Source organism: Ahaetulla prasina, chromosome 1 (genome assembly GCF_028640845.1).
Source record: "Ahaetulla prasina isolate Xishuangbanna chromosome 1, ASM2864084v1, whole genome shotgun sequence".
Lineage (NCBI taxonomy): Eukaryota > Metazoa > Chordata > Lepidosauria > Squamata > Colubridae > Ahaetulla > Ahaetulla prasina.
This window is the reverse complement of record NC_080539.1, coordinates 333,105,895-333,124,994: the sequence shown is the minus strand read 5'-3', so window position 1 is coordinate 333,124,994 and position 19,100 is coordinate 333,105,895. Positions and strand designations below refer to the sequence as shown.

Here is a 19,100-nt window from a genome sequence, read left to right as displayed (position 1 = left end):
TAAGCCCAATCATGCTTTTGAGGTATGGCAATAAGGCCAAGCGCTTATTTCAGGGTTCAAAAAATATAAGACAGGGTCTTATTTTCGAAGAAACATAGTATTTATTCACTGAGATGGACATCTATATAAATTAGATAAATTGATGATGATGATGATGATGATGATGATGGATGGATGGATAAGGGGAAAGGGGAACATTAACATTAAAGGTTTCTTGTCAATGGGCACTTTTCATTCTCAGATTTCTTTTCCTGTTAGGATAGATTCAGTTTCAACAAGTAATTTTGTCTTGATGATATGCCATTTTGTCAACTTGAAGTAGAGCTACCCTGGCAAGTTTTCAGAGAACTTTATATCACCTGCTTTCTGATCCTTGTTCATGGTGATAGCAAACAAACACCAGCCCTAGTGTGTCGGCAGAGAAAGAATTTTGCAGGTGGAGGACAAATGAGTAAGTGGTTGATTGGGATGGTCCTTGCCGTATAAAGACATTTTTTCTCCTTTCAATTGATCTCAAGCAAACAAAAGCAAATACATCCAATCCGCCCCCCCCCCCCAGCAGGACTTTGCACATGTATTTGGGGTCAGTGCCATGCATACAGTGAGTCAACAATTCACCAACTCCTCCTTCCATGAAATGGCACATTCCCAGGAGGCAGGATGGGGAAAGAAAAACAACAGCCAAGAAACAAGAGTTGTTTCCAGGTAATACTTTTATTGTGTTATTACTGTCTCCAAACTTTTTTTAAAAAGGCATGGGGAGTTCACCAACATTGTATTTCTCTTGTATCTCTCCTGTGGTTTCATACTGTTTTCTTCTAGCTGTTTCTTCACAAGAGAAAATCAGAAAAGGAAATAAGAAGACTGTAAAGTATTTTTGATAGTTAGAATGAGGAGTTGTTACCATTGGGAGGGAGCCCAAAACTTTGGTTTCTTCTGCTCTTCAATAATTTCTATTTCAGTTTGTCATAAAAGATTGCAGAAGAAAGTATTGATACCCAAATTCACAATCATAGTTTTCCTCCTCTTTCTTCATTCTGGTTCCTTTTATGGTAAATCTTTTGGGTTTATGTTATTTTTATACTTTCTATATTGCCTAAAAAGTATTTTTGGCCAATGGCTGGGATAAAAATATATATAAATAAATAAATGGCTTATCAGGTACTTAAACAAATAGATTCAGCCAAGACTTTACATAGAATACCAAAAATCCAGTGGACTTTTCCTTAACATCTGGAAGAAGATTAGACACCAAAAATAAATTATGAACGAAGCAAAACACTTTCTAAAGTAAATTATTCCCTCCCTCCCTCTGTCTCTCACTCATATTGATTATAGAGGCCTTGTTTCAAATATTTATGTAGGCTGCCAGGCAACAAAGTACATTTTGATCTGAAACCAAAAAAATAAACAATGGCACCTCACAGAATGTACATTTTAATTTAACTGGCTGTTGGTTTCCACAATCAGTATTCAATGGTGGTTTTGTATGTAGAAATGCATACTGCAAAAATGTGCTTCATAGCATGCATAGTTAGCAGCTCTCCAAACTCTCTTGAACAAAGGGGCGAGGAGTGGGGAGAAAATCAAATGCTAGAAACAGAATATCAGTTCTTGAATAAAGCAGCTGTTAATATGTGAGAACTGTCAGAGTTTATTCTGGTTTTGAATTGTGTGATAAATATTTTCTCCCGTACCTTGATGCATGGTAAATAGAAACTATTCAATACAATGTGTTATTTCTCTTTATTTATTTACTAGACAACCCATGCCCATTGGGTCATTGTTTCAGAGATATTTCCTTACCTGAACAGAGAAACAGACTGACCAGGGTGGATAAAAAAGCAGTGGGACTGGAAGTGACTTCCCTTCCCATCCCTCTCAAAAGGCAGGTGAGTGGCTACTGCTAGCTGGGGAAGGGAATGAGGAATTGCAAGAGTGGTTGAGAAAATGTCACAGAACATTGAAAATGAGGATCATGTTACTGCAGAAGCAGCCCAAAGAAGAAGAAGCCTGAAGCAGCCACAGCTTTCCCAAATGTCAGTCCTTTAGGAGTTAGGGGCCTTGGATTTTGGATACATTCTATAAATTAGCCCATTGATGTACCTTGGTTCAAAAATTGTTGCCCTAAGATGCACTGTTATCACCCAACTAAAGGTTCTAGAAATAAGAGTTTTATTTATTTATTTATTTATATTTATATCCCGCCCTTCTCCGAAGACTCAGGGCAGCTTACAGTGTATAAGGCAATAGTCTCATTCTATTTGTATTTCTATTCATTTCTATTTGTTTTAGTAGTATGAAGATAACTCAAGTGACAGAATGTCTTTAGGACCCTCCCAAAAGTGTATTATAGCATGAACTGGCAATGATCTGTGTTGTTTTAAATCCTAGTCTTAACAACCTTGTTGAGGTGGTGAGGTAGAGAATGAAGATGGCCATCAAGCTGTCAGCCCTGGAGGCCATCTTTTCTTTGGAACTTCAGGGCTGCCACATTTAGAGCCTGGGAAAATAGGAGGGGGGATTGGCAAGGAGTTGGTAAAGATATATAGCCAGTGGTGGGATTCAAATAATTTAACAACCAGTTCTCTGCCCTACTGACTGGCTGGGTGGGCGTGGCCATGGTGGGCATGACCAGGGTGTGTGACAGGCAGTACTTGGCCTCCTGCAACCCCTGGGAGCAAAAATGGGCCATGTGGGGGTGCACCGCACTCACTCATATCCCGTTTTGGGCCTAGTAGGCCTCCCTGCAGCCCAGGGGTGGGTTCCAAATTTTTTTACTACCTGTTCTGTGGGCGTGGCTTATTTGGTGGGTGTGGCTTGGTGGTCATGTGATCAAGTGGGCATGGCCAACTTGAAGTCACTCAGGGCAAGGTGGGCTTGCACCTTGCTGTGAGTGTCATCAAGTTGGCCATGCCCAGTCAGTCACATGACCAATGCTGCAGAGACAGGGCGATTTCTCCCAGGGGACAGCCAGAGCTTTGCCGCCTCCTCTTTTCCTCAGAGGAGCTGCCTCCAAGTCCTTGCAAAGGGACACACACACAACACAACACAACACAACAGACTCACACACAATGTAAAAGCAGCCAAAATGGCCCCTGCAACAAGCAGGAACCTCACACAGCCACAAAAAGCTCAAAAACGAACTTTCACACTTTACACACACACAACACAACACAACTCACACACACACACACAAAATGCCACATACAGCTTTGTGAGATTTTGTGTGTTTGTGTAGGTGGAGTGAAACACTACAGAAACACCAAATCTCAGAAAACTGCACAAATATTTTATTTTATTTTATTTATATTTTTTAGATCAGGGTCTCCAACCTTAGTAACTTTAAGGTTTGTGAACTTCAGCTCCCAGAGTTCCTCAGTCAGCAAAGCAGGCAGATTGAGTTGCTCAATCTGGATGGATTGGATTGCAGGCAGGCAGATTCAGTTGCTAGCTGATGCAACTGATTGCAGAAGCAGAAGGAAAGCGAGCCCGAAAGGAGCAGTAAATAATTAGGTAAGTGAGGAGGGGGGATTAGGTGGGCCAGAGGAAAAAAAGATTTTAAAAGGCTCCTCTGACGATCCCATTTTAAATTGCTTAATCGCAGCCCAGAAGCTCTTAACTCAGCTGGGATCACCAGAAGAGCCTTTTAAAACCTTTTGTTTTAACAACCTCTTCAGCCTTTTTTTGGCTGAAGAAAAGATGCTTTTAAAAGTAAAAAAAAAAAAAACCTCTGATGATCGGGGAACCGGTTTGGGGGCGTGGCCAGCCAGCCATTACTACCAGTTCTCTGAACGCCAGCAGATTTTTACTACCGGCTTTCCAGAACCAGAGCGAACCGGGAGCAACCCACCACTACTGCAGCCTCCTGGCAGCAAAAATCGGCCGGGGGGGAGTGCCACACCACCCCGTGCCCTGTTTTGGGCTTAGTAGGCCTCCCTGCACTTACCTGGGAGCCAAAATGGGGTGTGTGGGGACTCCTGGAAGGGTCAGTGAGGGGCCAGCCAGAAATTTAACAACTGATTCACCCGAACCCGCCTGAACTCCCACCACTCTATAAAGCCATAACAACATTCTTTTCTCTGAGAGTCAAGGATGTTCAGCCTGCACCTGGGTAGGAGTGATTGAGGGCTGTCTCCAGTTCAGATGGTGGATTGATTTGATCATGTGGTGGACATGTTGGTGCAGGGGGGGTGGGCCTTTAACTTTCTTTTGGGTGGGGAAAACCCAGGAACTTTCAGATTTGGATTTTCCCAGGTGTGCCAATATGACATCTCTAATAAAATGGATCTTTGAGGAATTGCTAGCTTCGGAGTCTTCTTTAATTCGGGATGTTATTTGGAGCTCTGACATTAGCATTATTTTAGTTGTAAAGCACCCAACAGGAGGGAGGGAGAGGGATGGAAGAAGGAAGGAAGGAAGGAAGGAAGGAAGGAAGGAAGGAAGGAAGGAAGGAAGGAAGGAAGGAATGGAAAGGCACCTACAAATCAGGCTCAATTTCACGTATCTGTGTGAGCAAATGATGTACTTTTCTTCCCCAAAACAAGAAAGTGATTTCTCATTGTCTTCTTTGGGTATATTTGTGACTTCCCAATTTAGCGTTTTGCCCCGATGATCTCATATCAAAATGTTAATCAATCTAATCTTAATCCATTAGGTGCTGCCACCTGCTGAGACCCCTAAAACCTACTTTCCTCTACAGTAGTTAAACACAAATGGACATACCATACCAATAGAAACTATTTAAAAAAAAGATGGGAGAATGAAAAAGAGAGCAAGATCAGCTGCAGTGCCTCATTCATATGCATGACAGGTCTGATGCTGGACCTGTTGACTATTGCATTTAGCAGATTATCTGGGTCTTCCAGGCCCATTGGCAAGTCCCTCTGATTTAAGGAAGATGCACTTTCAAAATATGTCTTCCTAGGATTGCAGATTTAAATTATTGCACAGAAATCAGTTCCTTTTACAAAATAATTTCTTATAACTTCAAGTTTAAACAGGATATACTGGTGAAAATTCTTGAGTAGCACCCCCGTATATAGTTTTTCCTTTTTTTTTTTTAAATGGCAAAAGCCACCCTGCCAGGAAGAATGTGTAGGTTGGTAGCTGAGTCAGATTGATGCAACAATGGGATAGAACAATTTAATCCTTCTCATAATGGTATTTTTCTGACTGAAAATTGCTCTCCTGAAGCAATATTTATTGTACCAGGCAAAATATTCCGGAACCCAGGATAAGAACTCTGGAAGAAAAGAAATATCTTTTCCAGGCAATTTCCAAAGTTTTTAAGTGTAGTTACTGTAGCTGGCAGATCCCCTTATACAGAGAATTTCATAAATATAAGGAAATACAGAAAAAGCTCATCTAAGTCATCAGTATTGCTTCCGAAAGCTATTATATCAAAAGATACACTGCCTTCATTTTATAGATCTTGGGTCATATACTAAATTGCATAACATGTAAATACACTTGGGTGTAGTGTGTTATTTTCCTTTTTCACCACACCCAAGGAAGAAAGAGAAAGGTTTCCGAATCAAATAATATTTCATGTACCCAACAGGTTTGCAAGAAACATAACACTGTTTTGCCACATAGGAAATCTAACAAGGGAAGGGTCAAAAAACAGTATCTGTTGAGCGGTCAGCTATCAGAACCAGTATCTGTACAGCAAAGTGTTGATTTCTAGCTCCCTGCATATTCTTAAGGCCTGTTCTGAATTGCAGCCACAAAACATTTAGAGAAAAGATCATTTTAATATTAAGGAACTGGACATTGCTGAGTGACTGGCCGAATACAAGAAAGCAGGATAAATTCCAGAATGTCTTCCTGTTTATTTTGTCTCTTAATCTCTTAATATTCTTGAATAATACGACAAAAAATGAGCCAAAAACTATGTTCTGGGCCTGGTGGAAATATGCTTGCTTTCTTATTCAATTACACCAGGAAATCACTTATCATGAAATATACCAGACCCCTCTCTTCCTGTTTAAGGCCTCATGAAAAAAAACCCATTTAGCATAACAAACTATGAACTCCTTGCCTTCCTTCCAATACTTTGGGTCATTCCTGAACCAGTGCTCCCATTGCAACAATCAGTAACATGCTGCTAATTCTGTCAAACAGACTAGCACAGGGATGTCCAAACTTGCCCCTTGAAGAGTGGTGGACTTCAGCTCCCAGAATTTCTCAGCCAGCAACTTGCTCATATTTATAGCTCATGCTGGCTAGGGAATTCCGGAAGTTGAAGTCCACCACTCTTCAATGGGCCAAGTTTGGACACCCCTGAACTAGCAAAACCAAGACACGTACTCTTGCCCATCTTGCCTACTGCATTCAGAAGGTATTCAGACCCCCTTCACTTTTTGTCAATATTGTTATGCTGCAGCCTGATTCTACAGTTGTTGAAATTCATTCCCCCACCCCATTTTTCCCTACACTCACTATCCCATAATGACAAAGTGAAAACAAAATGTTAGAAATTTCTGTAAATTTATTAAAAAGGAAAAAAAAACCCTGAAATATCACATTGGCATAAGCATTCAGACCCTTCACTCAGTATTTTGTTGAAGTACCTATAGCAGCAATTACAGCCTCAAGTCTTTTTAGGTATGACATGACAAGCTTTTACACCTGCATTGAGGGATTTTCTGCCATTTTTCCTTGCAAATCCTCACAAGCTCAATCAGGCTGGATGGCAACCCATTGGTAGACAGCCATTTTCAAGTCTCTCCAGAGATGTTCAATAGGGTTTATGTCCAGGTTCTGGCTGGGCCACTCTAGGACATTCATAGAGTTGTTCCTAAGCCACTCCTGTGTTATCTTGGGATTGTTGTCATGTTGGATATCATAGTGAACCTTCAGCCAAGTCAAAGAAAAACATGAATTTCGGCAACTGTAGAATCAGGCTGCAGCATAACAAAATTGACAAAAGTGAAGGGACTTAGGAACATGTTGTGGCTCCAGCCCCCACCCCTCCCAGGCCTGGCCCCCTGCCAGAAAGTGACTCAGAGAGTGAGGGGGAAGGGCCGTCAGGGCTCCCCTCTGCAGGCCAGCCTCTCTGGCTCAGTTCCAGGAGCAGAAGCAGGACAGGTGGAAGAGGTGATGAGGCCTCTGTCTCCTGTATCTCCCCCTGCCCAGGCAACGCTTCCAGACCCAGCTGTGGCCAATCAGTCCTGGTTAGATCCCAGGTTTTGTAGACAAGAGAGGCGGGAACAACAAAAGAAGGGGTGGGACAGGCCTAGAGAGTGCTGAGTCACAGAGCCACACCCCACAGGATATAAAAGCAGGAGGGGCTGCTCTACTACTTCGTGACGGATAAAACAAACTGACTGGAGAAAACTTGAGCTTAACTATTTGACTGAGCATTTGGCCTGGATTGCTGTTTGTTCCTGACTTCCTGGTAACGAGCTTCTGTGACGCCGGCATCAGGGAAGATAACGAAAACCTTGGCAGATGTTTGCTGGTTTGCTGCCAGAGGACTGCCGTGGATTAACTTGCTGGCTAATTGAGTCAGTTCACGTGTCTCCCGGACTGAGGTGGGGGGGACAGAACAGAACACTTTCTGAGTGCAGATATGCCATTTCAAGTCTCCATCCCCTCATAAACAACCAAATATTGGTAAATCTATGCATTCATCCTTGTCCGTTCTTGATCTTCCATAATAGAAAACATGCAAAGATAAGTAGTCCGATTTTCCTATGACATATTGTAAACAGGAAACAAAATTTTAAACAAGAAGCAATGGATTTCAGAACGTGACAAATCAGAAACTCAAATTTACTTAAAACTATGATTTGTTTAAATAAGTAATCACTAATTCAGATGTAACATAGAGAAGATTTCAAATCATAGCACTCCAGGAAGAGAGTACTGACAATATATCATTTATTTAAACCATGTCCCAAGATGTTTTTCCATGCAAGAAAAAATAGCATTTCATTATTTTATATATGGGATGTTAAGGGATATATTCAGGATATCTCTGGTAATTCTGTTACCTCTGTTCTTCTATACTTGCTTCCTCCCCACTCAGTTCCATTTCTTGATCATGATGGAACTTGCCAGAACGTGAGAAAATGACTTTTCTATTGATTAGGTTCAAGCACTAATTGTGCATTATGCCCCAAATACAGATAATTGCAATGACATCTCTTTAAATGTGATCACAGAATGTTGTATACTACCTCATGTCAGAAAACCCAACATCCATATCACATGGCTAATATAATATCCATCCTTATAACTGTTCCAAACTAATGATAATTTGATGTAATTGATGAAACCTATCATAGTCCAGTGACAGTTTCATCATAAGCTGTCAAGAAAACTGAAATAAACAACAATTGCTGCCAACTCAAGTATATTGGACCCTTGAAATCACTTATTGCAAAGTTACAACCAGTTTGGGGCAATTTAGTAAAACATTAGGGGGGGTTTTGAGATGGAAGGGACCATTCTAGAAGCTAATCTTTGCTATACTGAAATATAAATTTGCTAACTAAAGAACAGAGAGCCAATTTGGTATAGTGGTTAAGGCAACAGCTAGAAATCAAGAAACTGTGATTTGTAGTACTGCCTTAGATACACGGCCAAGATGACCTTGGGGCAGTCACTCTCTCTTAGCCCTAGGAAGAGGCCACCACAAACCACTTCTGAAATCTTGCCAAGAAATTGCAGGGATTTGTCCAAGCAGTCCACAAGAGTCAAGACTGATTCAAAGGCACCCCCACCCCCTCAACAAAAACTAAAGAATAGATCCTATCAAGAAAAAGATCCCTGGCATTGGGAATGCCAAAGAGGTGGAGAATGTGATAAAGCTATTAAATATTATAGGAATTTACTTCAAGATGATTTTCATTCTCCTTCATCCAGCCTTCTCATTGTGAAAGTGTATTGTGTGCCCTTCCTTCCAACAAAAACAACTGCATAGTATGAATCAGATATGCCATTTCAATTCCCCGCCCCCTCATAAACAACCAAGTATTGGTAAGAAGCATGTAATTTGCCAACTGCATGTAATTTGACAACTACATGAAAGGCATTCCAGTCTTTTTTCAAGGGACATATTGTTGTTTTGGTTTCAGAATTTCTTTGCCTTGGAGTCATTGCTCCACATCCACCTATTGTTAGAAATTAGACAGCTGTTTTGTATGAATCAGAACCACAGAGTCATCAATCCCCATCATAGCTGCTATTGGCAGCAGCTGTCCAGGATTTTGGATTATAGCTTCAGCTGGAAATCACACTCAGAATCTTCCACCAATGATAAGGCACCAGACTACATTTTTGTATGTGTATCTGTCAGTGGGTTTCTCTTTGAAGGCCTGTACAGTCCAACATTAGTTTAAAGAGAAATAATAGAGGGAATGGACAGATTCAGAGTTAATTGAATCTATCAACAGTTTGCATTTGACTGTCACATCTCTGGCATTAATTTATTCTCCAGCGAAGAGGGAGATTCAGATGATGACAAGACATCATCTTTCAAATCACAATTCCTTATTCCAGGATCTTAACACATAAATAACAATCTATTCAATGCGATGGGAGCCAGCAATTGCAGAATTGGCTCAAAGGCAACCAGTTTAAAAGCAGGCCCCAAATTGCTCATAAAACAAGATGGACGCATCTGGAATGTTAAAAGAATATCGTGGGAGCTTATATGAAATGATTGCCTTAGAGGGCCTGGGCCATTTGCAAATGATTTTCAATCAGAAGCCTATCTATCAGAAAATAAGTTTGCTCCTGTCATCCCATCTTAGCCTCCAAATTGCTTCCGAGCTCCATCCCCATTTTCCTCTTTTCTTGGCAGATGAGAGTACTTATAAATTGAATACAGGAACTTTCCAACTTTCCATACAGTACATATAAATTCCAAATGCAACTCAAACTTTCTTGCTTTGCCGTATGTAAGCTTTTAATTTATGTTTTAAAACTCTTCTTGAAAAAGTTACATGGGTACCACAGTGCCTATACATAATGATGCTCAGGAATACCATATTGGGGATTTAACATAAGAACAGTTTTGGCAGTTTGGCTTACATCTCTTATAACTCTGAAAAAATGGATGGATCCAAGAACTATACATTTGTCTGTTTGTTTTTCTAGGCTACCACAATTCAAAGTTTCTCAGGGCTTACATAAGGTAATCAGGTAAAAAACAAAAACAAAATAAAAATCAAAGTATATCTGCATAATATAAATAAGGGAACATCCGTTTGACAAATATTTCAAAACCTGAAGGAATAGCAGCATCTCGAAAACATCTCGGCATCAAAGTCTGCTAGAAGAAGTTTTAATGGTCTTCTTAAACACAATTATTATCTCTGTTTTGCTTTATGTATTGATATTGGTTACTCTTGTCTTTAAGCCTTGTTGTACACTGTCCAGAGGACTACATAATTCACAAAGAAGGCGAGGCGAGGCGAGAAGAGGAGAGGAGAGGCGAGGAGAGGAGAAGAGAGGAGAGGAGAGGAGAGGAGAAGAGAAGAGAAACTTACCATTGTGCAAGCATAAAGGTAAAGGTTCCCCTTGCACATATGTGCTAGTCGTTCCCGACTCTAGGGGGCGGTACTCATTTCTGTTTCAAAGCCGAAGAGCCAGCGCTATCCAAAGACATCTCCGTGGTCATGTGGCCGGCATGACTCAATGCCAAAGGCGCACGGAACGCTGTTACCTTCCCACCAAAGGTGGTCCCTATTTTTCTACTTGCATTTTTATGTGCTTTCGAACTGCTAGTTTGGCAGAAGCTAGGACAAATAACAGGAACTTCCTCCATTATGCAGCACTAAGGATTCAAACCATGAAACTGCCAATTTTTCGATCGGCAAGCTCACATCTTAGCCACTGAGCCACCCCTTGTGCAAGCATACCCTCCCACCAATAAGAAAATTTTCCTCACTCAGATGCTACCAACTGCATCATAGCTTCATGACAAGTCTTAATATGGATTCACGTTCCTTTAGAGGTGAATACTGGGTGTAAAATGAATTTTTATTTTTGTTTTTATATAGTTGTTTTTATGGATTTTAACTTGCCTTTTGGGATAATTTATCCTTTCACGATAATTCACAAGTCATCAGACTAAACTGCTTTGTGCCCTTGTTACTCAGAGGAAACAATTGAATAAACATCAGCAATTATGAGTCAGAGATCTGTAGGTTGGCTCATAACTTGTCAAGTTGACTTACATTTTTACCAGCCCTGAAAGAAAACTTGGTGCGCTAGGATCACACCAAATCTTTTGTTTGAAAGCTTGAAGTATAAGATATATATGTTATAAGGCTTTCAGAGGGATTTCAATGTATATAGGATTTGGTCCCAGTCAAATTAAGGTCCAGGAAGATTTTTGCTCTTTTTGTCAGAGACAGTACATCTTCTCTTTTGGAATGCAGCCCAGATCTTTAACTGACTCCTGCAGAATCCCTATTTAAATAGTTCTATATTTTTTCCTAATGCCCAGAATAATTTCCAGGTCAGTCAAGTAGACTATACACCATCAAATACACAAAGAACATGTTATGTAAAATGAGATGTAAATCCATCATGTCTGTTAGAATGGACAAATTATCTCTGTGTTAAAGCAGGCCATGACTGGCCAGCACCTCCAGCAACTAATCACTTTACAAATATAATGTCAAATTTAACCTCCTTTTACACTCTATCTGTACATATTACTGACAGTAACAGTTACTAAACCAGTAAGGAACACTACTTCAGTCTGAGTACATAGGAAGGAGCAGGGCTGCCAAAATGATTATTAAGTGCTGGAACAAGACTAATAAGCACCCTCCGTGCATGCACGCACCCCCCACACACCCTGCACATGCATGGCAGAGACCCGAAGACCATTTCCACACAAATTAACAATAACAGCAAAGAACTTTGCAGCTTTCCTGTCCTCCAACATGCGCTGCATTACAAGTGAGGAACATCCAGCAATTAACTCAATGGCTTGGGGTCTGGGTACTTCGGGAAAAAACTGTTCTTGTGTCTAGTTGTTCTGGTGTGCAGTGCTCTATAGCGTCGTTTTGAGGGTAGGAGTTGAAACAGTTTATGTCCAGGATGCGAGGGGTCTGTAAATATTTTCACGGCCCTCTTCTTGATTCGTGCAGTATACAGGTCCTCAATGGAAGGCAGGTTGGTAGCAATTATTTTTTCTGCAGTTCTAATTATCCTCTGAAGTCTGTGTTTTTCTTGTTGGGTTGCAGAACCGAACCAGACAGTTATAGAGGTGCAAATGACAGACTCAGTAATTCCTCTATAGAACTGAATCAGCAGCTCCTTGGGCAGTTTGAGCTTACTGAGTTGGCGCAGAAAGAACATTCTTTGTTGTCCTTTTTTAATGATGTTTTTGATGTTAGCTGTCCATTTTAGATCTTGCGATATGATAGAACTATAAATTTGAAGGTTTCTACTGTTGATACTGTGTTGTTTAGTATTGTGAGAGGTGGAAGTATGGAAGGGTTTCTCCTAAAGTCTACCACCATCTCTACGGTTTTGAGTGTGTTCAGTTCCAGATTGTTTTGGTTGCACCACAAGGCTAGTCGTTCGACCTCTCGTCTATATGCGGATTCGTCATTGTCTCGAATGAGACCAATCACTATTGTGTCATCTGCGAACTTCAGTAGCTTAACAGATGGATCATTGGAGATTCAGTCATTGGTATACAGAGAGAAGTGGGGAGAGCACACAGCCTTGGGGGGGCCCTGTGCTAATTGTACAGGTATTTGATGTGATCTTGCTTAGCTTCACCTGCTGCTTCCTGTTTGTTAGGAAGCTTGTGATCCACTTACAAGTCTGTTCTGTAGCTGGTTTAGCTTAGTTAGAAGAGTGTCTGGAATGATGGTATTGAATGCTGAACTAAAGTCTACAAAGAGGACCCTTGCATAGGTCTTTGGAGACTCAAGATGCTGTAGGATGTAGTGCAGAGCCATATTAACAGCATCATCTGTTGATCTGTTTGCTCGGTATGCAAATTGCAAGGGGTCTAACAGCGGATCCGTGATGGTTTTCAAGTAGGAAAGCACTAGCCTTTCAAAGGTTTTCATGACTACAGATGTTAGAGCAACTGGTCTGTAGTCATTCAGTTCCTTGATGGTGGGCTACTTCGGCACTGGGATGATGGTAGAGCGTTTGAAGCAAGAAGGAACATAACACATCTCTAGTGATTTATTGAAAATATGGGTGAAGATGGGTAGTAGTTGCAGTAGTTTTAGGTAGTAGTTGCATGTCAACACCCCATTTAGTCATTCCTGTTATAAGTGTTATTTTATTCATAGATTCATTGTTTCATTCTAAGAGTATTTATAAGAATGATGCAACATTCTCCCCCCCCCTTTCTCTCTCTCTCTCCACACACACATACGAATCCTCCAAAATCATGTGGGCTGGGAACTCCAGAACTCTTAGTTTTGACCTATGGGGTATATCAGTTTGCAAAAAGCTGATGTGCAGGGCTTTCTTCAGATTTTGATAGCCATACAATATTTTTTCAGGAAATAATCACATACTGGCCCTGACAATCCACCGTATGAGCAACAACTGTCCACTTCTTGTGCCAAAAAACTATATTATATTATCTGATACATAACATAACATAACATCAGAGTTGGAAGGGACCTTGGAGGCCTTCTAGTCCAACCCCCTGCCCAGTCAATATTTCTTATTCCAAAGACTCTTAGCTGATTACTCCTTTGAACTTTATTTATATGGTAGTAGTGAATAACTTCTACCTAGAATAACAAGGCTGCAGTATTATATAAACTAAACACAGATTTTAGTCTTTAGAAGATTTTAGGTCGCAGATTTTTACTGCACTGGACCATACATTGAGCATACCCACAAGATAGAAAAGTTGCAAACTCAATTAAATATTTATTTCAATCATTATTGTGCATTATTTATTGAATAGTGCTCCAATTTTTTTTTGTTCCTTATGTCATACTCTTCTCCTTAAGTATTTTGGCTGAAAGCAACTGGGGGAAAATGTTCCCTCCACTACCTCACGATTCAAAAGAGTTTTATAATCTTCCCAACACTTGACTTTTCCTTCTGTTGGATTGATTGTATTTATGATAAATATATCAGAACAGACTGCTACAAGGATCTTCGCCATTTTCTTCTGCTGCATGAAACTGAGGATAAATGTTAAGACCGCAAATAAACTGGAGCTTTTGTAGAAAGATTAGGAGTTTGCTTGAATGATCAGACACTTGGATCTAAAACCTAACACAATAAATAAAGGAAACAATTTATTCAGCCAAATGTTATGTATAAACTATTCTCTGGTCAATCCGAATTTTAACAGAAAATAGTATTCTACATAGATGAGATGAGTAGAAGTGGAACTTGATGGTTGCCTGCAAGATACCATCATGGTTTCTGTTTCTTTGTTTTAACTCCAGTTTGGTTTAATGGTGGAGTGAATCCAACCTTTGTCATTTGTAAGCTATGGTTTATTAATCAAATGAATCATATGCTGCAACTGATCATTGATCTTTTTAGCTCAGTATCATCTGTGCTGAAGATGCTTCAGACTGAATTCTGAAGCTTATTTTCTCCATTCCTGTGTCCATGTATGCATGTTTTAATTAAATATATATGTTTGAACCTTTCACTAATTTTGCTTTTTCTCAGGAAAGGGAGACCAAATGTAATAATTTCAGGTCAAATTCAGAATTTACTTCTAAAAGCCCAATGTGCTACTGTGGCCCAACAATTTACATGTACTTTTGAATCAGTATCCATGATGAATGTTGGTTATTTTGCTTTGTAATACAAATAGCAATGGTAATGCTAAGTTTGGGAGAAAATTTGCATACTAACAAACTGCTACCTTTTGGATTCTAAGAAATATGTATTGTTTCCCCTTTTGTTATCTGAAGCAAAAGAATGTGAATATAATCAGAATAACAGACTAACAACACAATAACGGAATTGGAAGGAACCTTGTAGAGGTCTTCTAGTCCAACTTCCAGACTCTATATCATTTCAGACAAGTGGTTGTTCTTAAAAACCTCGAGTGATAGAGCACCCACAATTTCTGAAGGCAAATTGTTCCATTAATTGTTCTAACTTCTAGGAAAGTTCTCCTTATTTCTAGATTGGTTCTTTCCTTGATTAGTTTCAACCCATTGCTTCTTGTTCTGCCCTCAGGTGCTTTGGAGAATAGGTTGGATCTCCTCTTCTTTGTAGCAGCCAAATCCTGCTATCATTCCTCATATGTTTTAACCTCCAGTCCCCTAATCATCTTTTTTTGCTCTTTTCTGCACTCTGTAGATTCTCAAATCAATGTACAGTACTGTAAAGAAAATGTATAGACTACTAAGTTAAAGCCTTTGCTTACTGCATAAATAAAAAAATCTCCAGGAGATTACTATTTCTATCAAAGTTAGAGAAGGGGTTATGGACATCTTGAAGTAATTTATAATAGTACATTCCTTTTGAAAACAAACAAGGGAAAGATCTTCAAATCAAGATAAAGCTAGTAGTCTGGACTACAACAATCTTAACGATTAGACAAAGAATTTTTGCTACCATCTCATAGTCATCCAGATTGTTTACAGTTCTAAATTTGGAGGGGAATTCTTTGTGCCTTAAAGCAGGGGTCTCCAACCTTGGCAAAGCTGGCTGAGGAATTTTGGGAGTTGAAGTCCACCAGGCTTAAAGTTGCCAAGGTTGGAGACCCCTGCCTTAAAGCACTTGGCATCCAAAAAGCATTTGATTTAAAAGTCAACAATATTGACTATGTTAGCCGGCAAAGATCCAGGGATACCGAGTCCCTCACCAGCAAACCCATTCATTTGACAAATTTACCCTGTTTCATCTGAAACCCAGAAAATTACATGATTTTGCTAACCCATGATATTAACCCCAAGTGTGTCCTGTGTTCATCAATGACAACTGTCATTGATGATCCAACCGAGTGGTAAATAGAAGTACTTGAAAAGTGAAAAATACTTAGGGAAAAATAAGGCCCAGATGTGTGCATTTGTGTATGTATGCTTGTGTGGAGAGAGACAGACAGGTAGGCAGAGACAGAGAGAGAAATATTATTTTACACTTTTCTGTGCTAAAGCCAGGGGTTAGAATCAGGGGAGAAACAAAAAAAATCCCGTTCATCCGCTTCTGTTCAGTCCCGAAGACTCGCAGAATCTGCGGTTTAGAGATGTATAAATGTTTTTCCTCCGCCTCCACATTATTCCCTCCGCCTCTCTCTCTCTCTCTCTCTCTCTCTTTAGCACCTTGGGAGGTTTTGATCTCCTGCCTGCGCTCGCTTTTCTTTTTCTCCGCCGCCACGCACGGCTTGAAGTCCCCGAGCCAGAAAGCAACGCTTACATATTATTATTTCCTCCCACCCTTTCTTTGAACGGACGCCGCCGCCGTCCAATACTTAGAAAGGAGGCTCCTGCTGGGCACCGGAATCTCCGCCGATCTTTTTTTTTTGCAAGATGTTTGAAGCTCTTCTCCACCCTCCTCCTCCTCCTCCTAGTCCCAACCCCCCTTACCAATTGGCGATCGAAAAATGATTAATCAGATTCGGGTTTTTTTTGCTTTTTTTCCCCCTCGGCCTGCAGGAAAGGGGCGGGAACCCGGCGAGGCGCGGCTTGGAGCGGAGCGAGGCGCGTGAATGGGCGCCTGGAGTGAGCTCCGCGCGTCCTGCTTTCCCAGTAAACATTAACCTGAAGCTGCGTGCGTGTTCCTCAGCTCCGACTCTCTCGCTCGCTGTCTAGCCAAACTTGCGGCTGCGTCACGTCAGGGAGAAACATCCCAGGATGCAGCTTAGAAACCTCAGAAGTTTCCACCGCTGCCCTTTAAAAACTTGAGCCCATCGGGGGAGAGGTGGGAGGGCGAGGCGAAGGGCCCCTCTCTGGATCTGCTTTCAAGCGCTTACCTTTCACCTGCGCCCTCCGCTCGCTCTCTCTCTCTCTCCCTCCCTCCCTCCTTCCCTCCCCGCCTCCCCCTTTCGGGTTCGCGTAAGCGAAGTCTGGAGCCGGAGCGCTCTTGATCCACCTCGCGGGCGACCGGTGGCTCTGCCTCCCCTCCTCCTCCTCCTCCTCCTCTCCGTCCAGCTCTTTTCTCTTCCCCTCTTTTCCCTTCTTGGTAAGCAGTTCCTTCCTCCTCCTCCTCCCCCCACTTCCCTTTCTTTCTCATTCTCTCCCCCCTCTCTCCTTTCGAGGGTCCAGTTTTGGTTTGTGGGGGTCGGTGGGTAGGGAAGGTTGAAGCGCGTTGAAAGGTTCCCCGCTTTTGCAACCGCGGTGTTTTTAAAACCATCCCCTCACGTCTCTGCCCGATCCTTCATGGCTGGGAGCGAATGGGACTGGTTTCAGCGGGAGGAGCTGATCGGACAGATTAGCGACATCAGAGTCCAAAATCTCCAAGGTAAAAATAAATAAATGTGTGTGTGCATTTCTCCCCCCCCCCCTCCTCCTCCTCTCCGTCCAGCTCTTTTCTCTTCCCCTCTTTTCCCTTCTTGGTAAGCAGTTCCTTCCTCCTCCTCCTCCCCCCACTTCCCTTTCTTTCTCATTCTCTCCCCCCTCTCTCCTTTCGAGCGTCCAGTTTTGGTTTGTGGGGGTCGGTGGGTAGGGAAGGTTGAAGCGCGTTGAAAGGTTCCCCGCTTTTGCAACCGCGGTGTTTTTAAAACCATCCCCTCACGTCTCTGCCCGATCCTTCATGGCTGGGAGCGAATGGGACTGGTTTCAGCGGGAGGAGCTGATCGGACAGATTAGCGACATCAGAGTCCAAAATCTCCAAGGTAAAAATAAATAAATGTGTGTGTGCATTTCTCCCCCCCCCCTTTCCTCCTCGTGTATGTATGTTTGCATGCATGTGTGCGCGCGCATACGTCCGTGTGCCCGGGAGTGGGCTGCCAGATGGATTCGATTTAGAGACTTTTTAAAAAAAACACCCTAGGATCCCTTCCTTTCCCTGCTTCCCACCCCCCATTCCAGCCCCCCGTCTTGTTCTTCATTCCGCCTGTGCATTTGAGCGCTGCTTCCTTTTCACGTGCTACTTTGATCTGCTCTGCTTGGAAGTAAAAAAAAAAAAAGAAAGACAGAAAGAAAAAGTCACGGTATTGCATTTAATGTTGTTAGAGAGGATTCAGGATAAAATAGTTGCCGCTGGAGCTGCGGCGGGAGGTCCGGGAATACCGATGGAAGGCCCGAAGTTTATTGGGAGGTCACTTAAATTGTGTACTATCGAACCTGTCCCCCCCCCCGCGTTTTTTAAGTTGTAACATTTAGATTAATCGGTAGCCGGTGAAATTTCTGTGAAAAGCATCATAGGAGCTGAAGGCTCAAACCATATGTTGAGTTCAGATGAAAGTGATAGAAAATAAATCATAGTTCACTAGTGAAATTAACCACTGGCCAATTTTGGGTGGCCATCTAAGGCCAGCTGATTGGGGGGACTCCTGCCAAGCAACCTGAATTGGAGAAACTTTGTAAGATGCCATACTATTATGTAATGAGGTTTTGCAAGTGCACATTCTTTTCTCCAGTTTTCTTTTCTCTCTGCCTCTTTCTAAAATGTGGATTTTAAAAAATGGGAAAAAAAACATGCCAGGCAGGGAAAATGTAGGAAAAATTATGATAGGTTGTTGCAAACATATCTAACTTTTTCTTCTGTATCATGCTTGTGAAAAAGCAATTTCATCTTCTCTTCGGATATATGAAAAAGTCCACTCAAGTGTATCTGCTACCATCTAAAGCCAATAAAAGTTTCTGTACTATCTATCTCCAGAAAGCATTCGTGGTTAAAACTATAGTTTTTCAGGAGATAGCATCAGATGAAATAACAGGTAATATTACAATGAAGGCTTTTCAGGGAAGCTTTTGGGAGATGATTAATTTGAAGGAAGAGGAACTGCTGAAAATGGAACCTAACAGTTTGCCTTGTAGAAATGCAGTTTCTGGGAGCTAAAATTACTGGAGCTATTTTATAATATAAAGACAAATATCCATGCCTCTGATGCTTTCTGGAATATATTTATACCTACATTGTGAGTCAGTATTTTTAAACATAAGGAGAGAGGTTGAACATAGATTGAACACAGTATGATCAGTGATGCCTAACCCCTCTATATGGTCCTTGAT

General features: G+C 41.4%; 2 protein-coding genes across 2 annotated transcripts in view; both read left to right on the top strand.

The window, feature by feature from the left end:
* The window catches only part of SYNE3 (spectrin repeat containing nuclear envelope family member 3), a 117,811-nt gene extending 112,880 nt beyond the window's left edge, over nucleotides 1-4,931 (top strand). Inside the window, exons 19-21 of the transcript XR_009152649.1 lie at nucleotides 259-705; nucleotides 1,762-1,892; nucleotides 4,658-4,931. The gene's annotated coding sequence lies outside the window, so the exon portion shown is untranslated. The remainder of the gene's footprint in view (nucleotides 1-258; nucleotides 706-1,761; nucleotides 1,893-4,657) is intronic.
* Nucleotides 4,932-17,463: 12,532 nt separating this feature from the next.
* The window catches only part of CLMN (calmin), a 106,211-nt gene continuing 104,574 nt past the window's right edge, over nucleotides 17,464-19,100 (top strand). Inside the window, exon 1 of the mRNA XM_058162634.1 lies at nucleotides 17,464-17,758. Within this exon, the coding sequence (XP_058018617.1) occupies nucleotides 17,677-17,758 (82 nt within the window). The 5' untranslated portion in view covers nucleotides 17,464-17,676. The remainder of the gene's footprint in view (nucleotides 17,759-19,100) is intronic.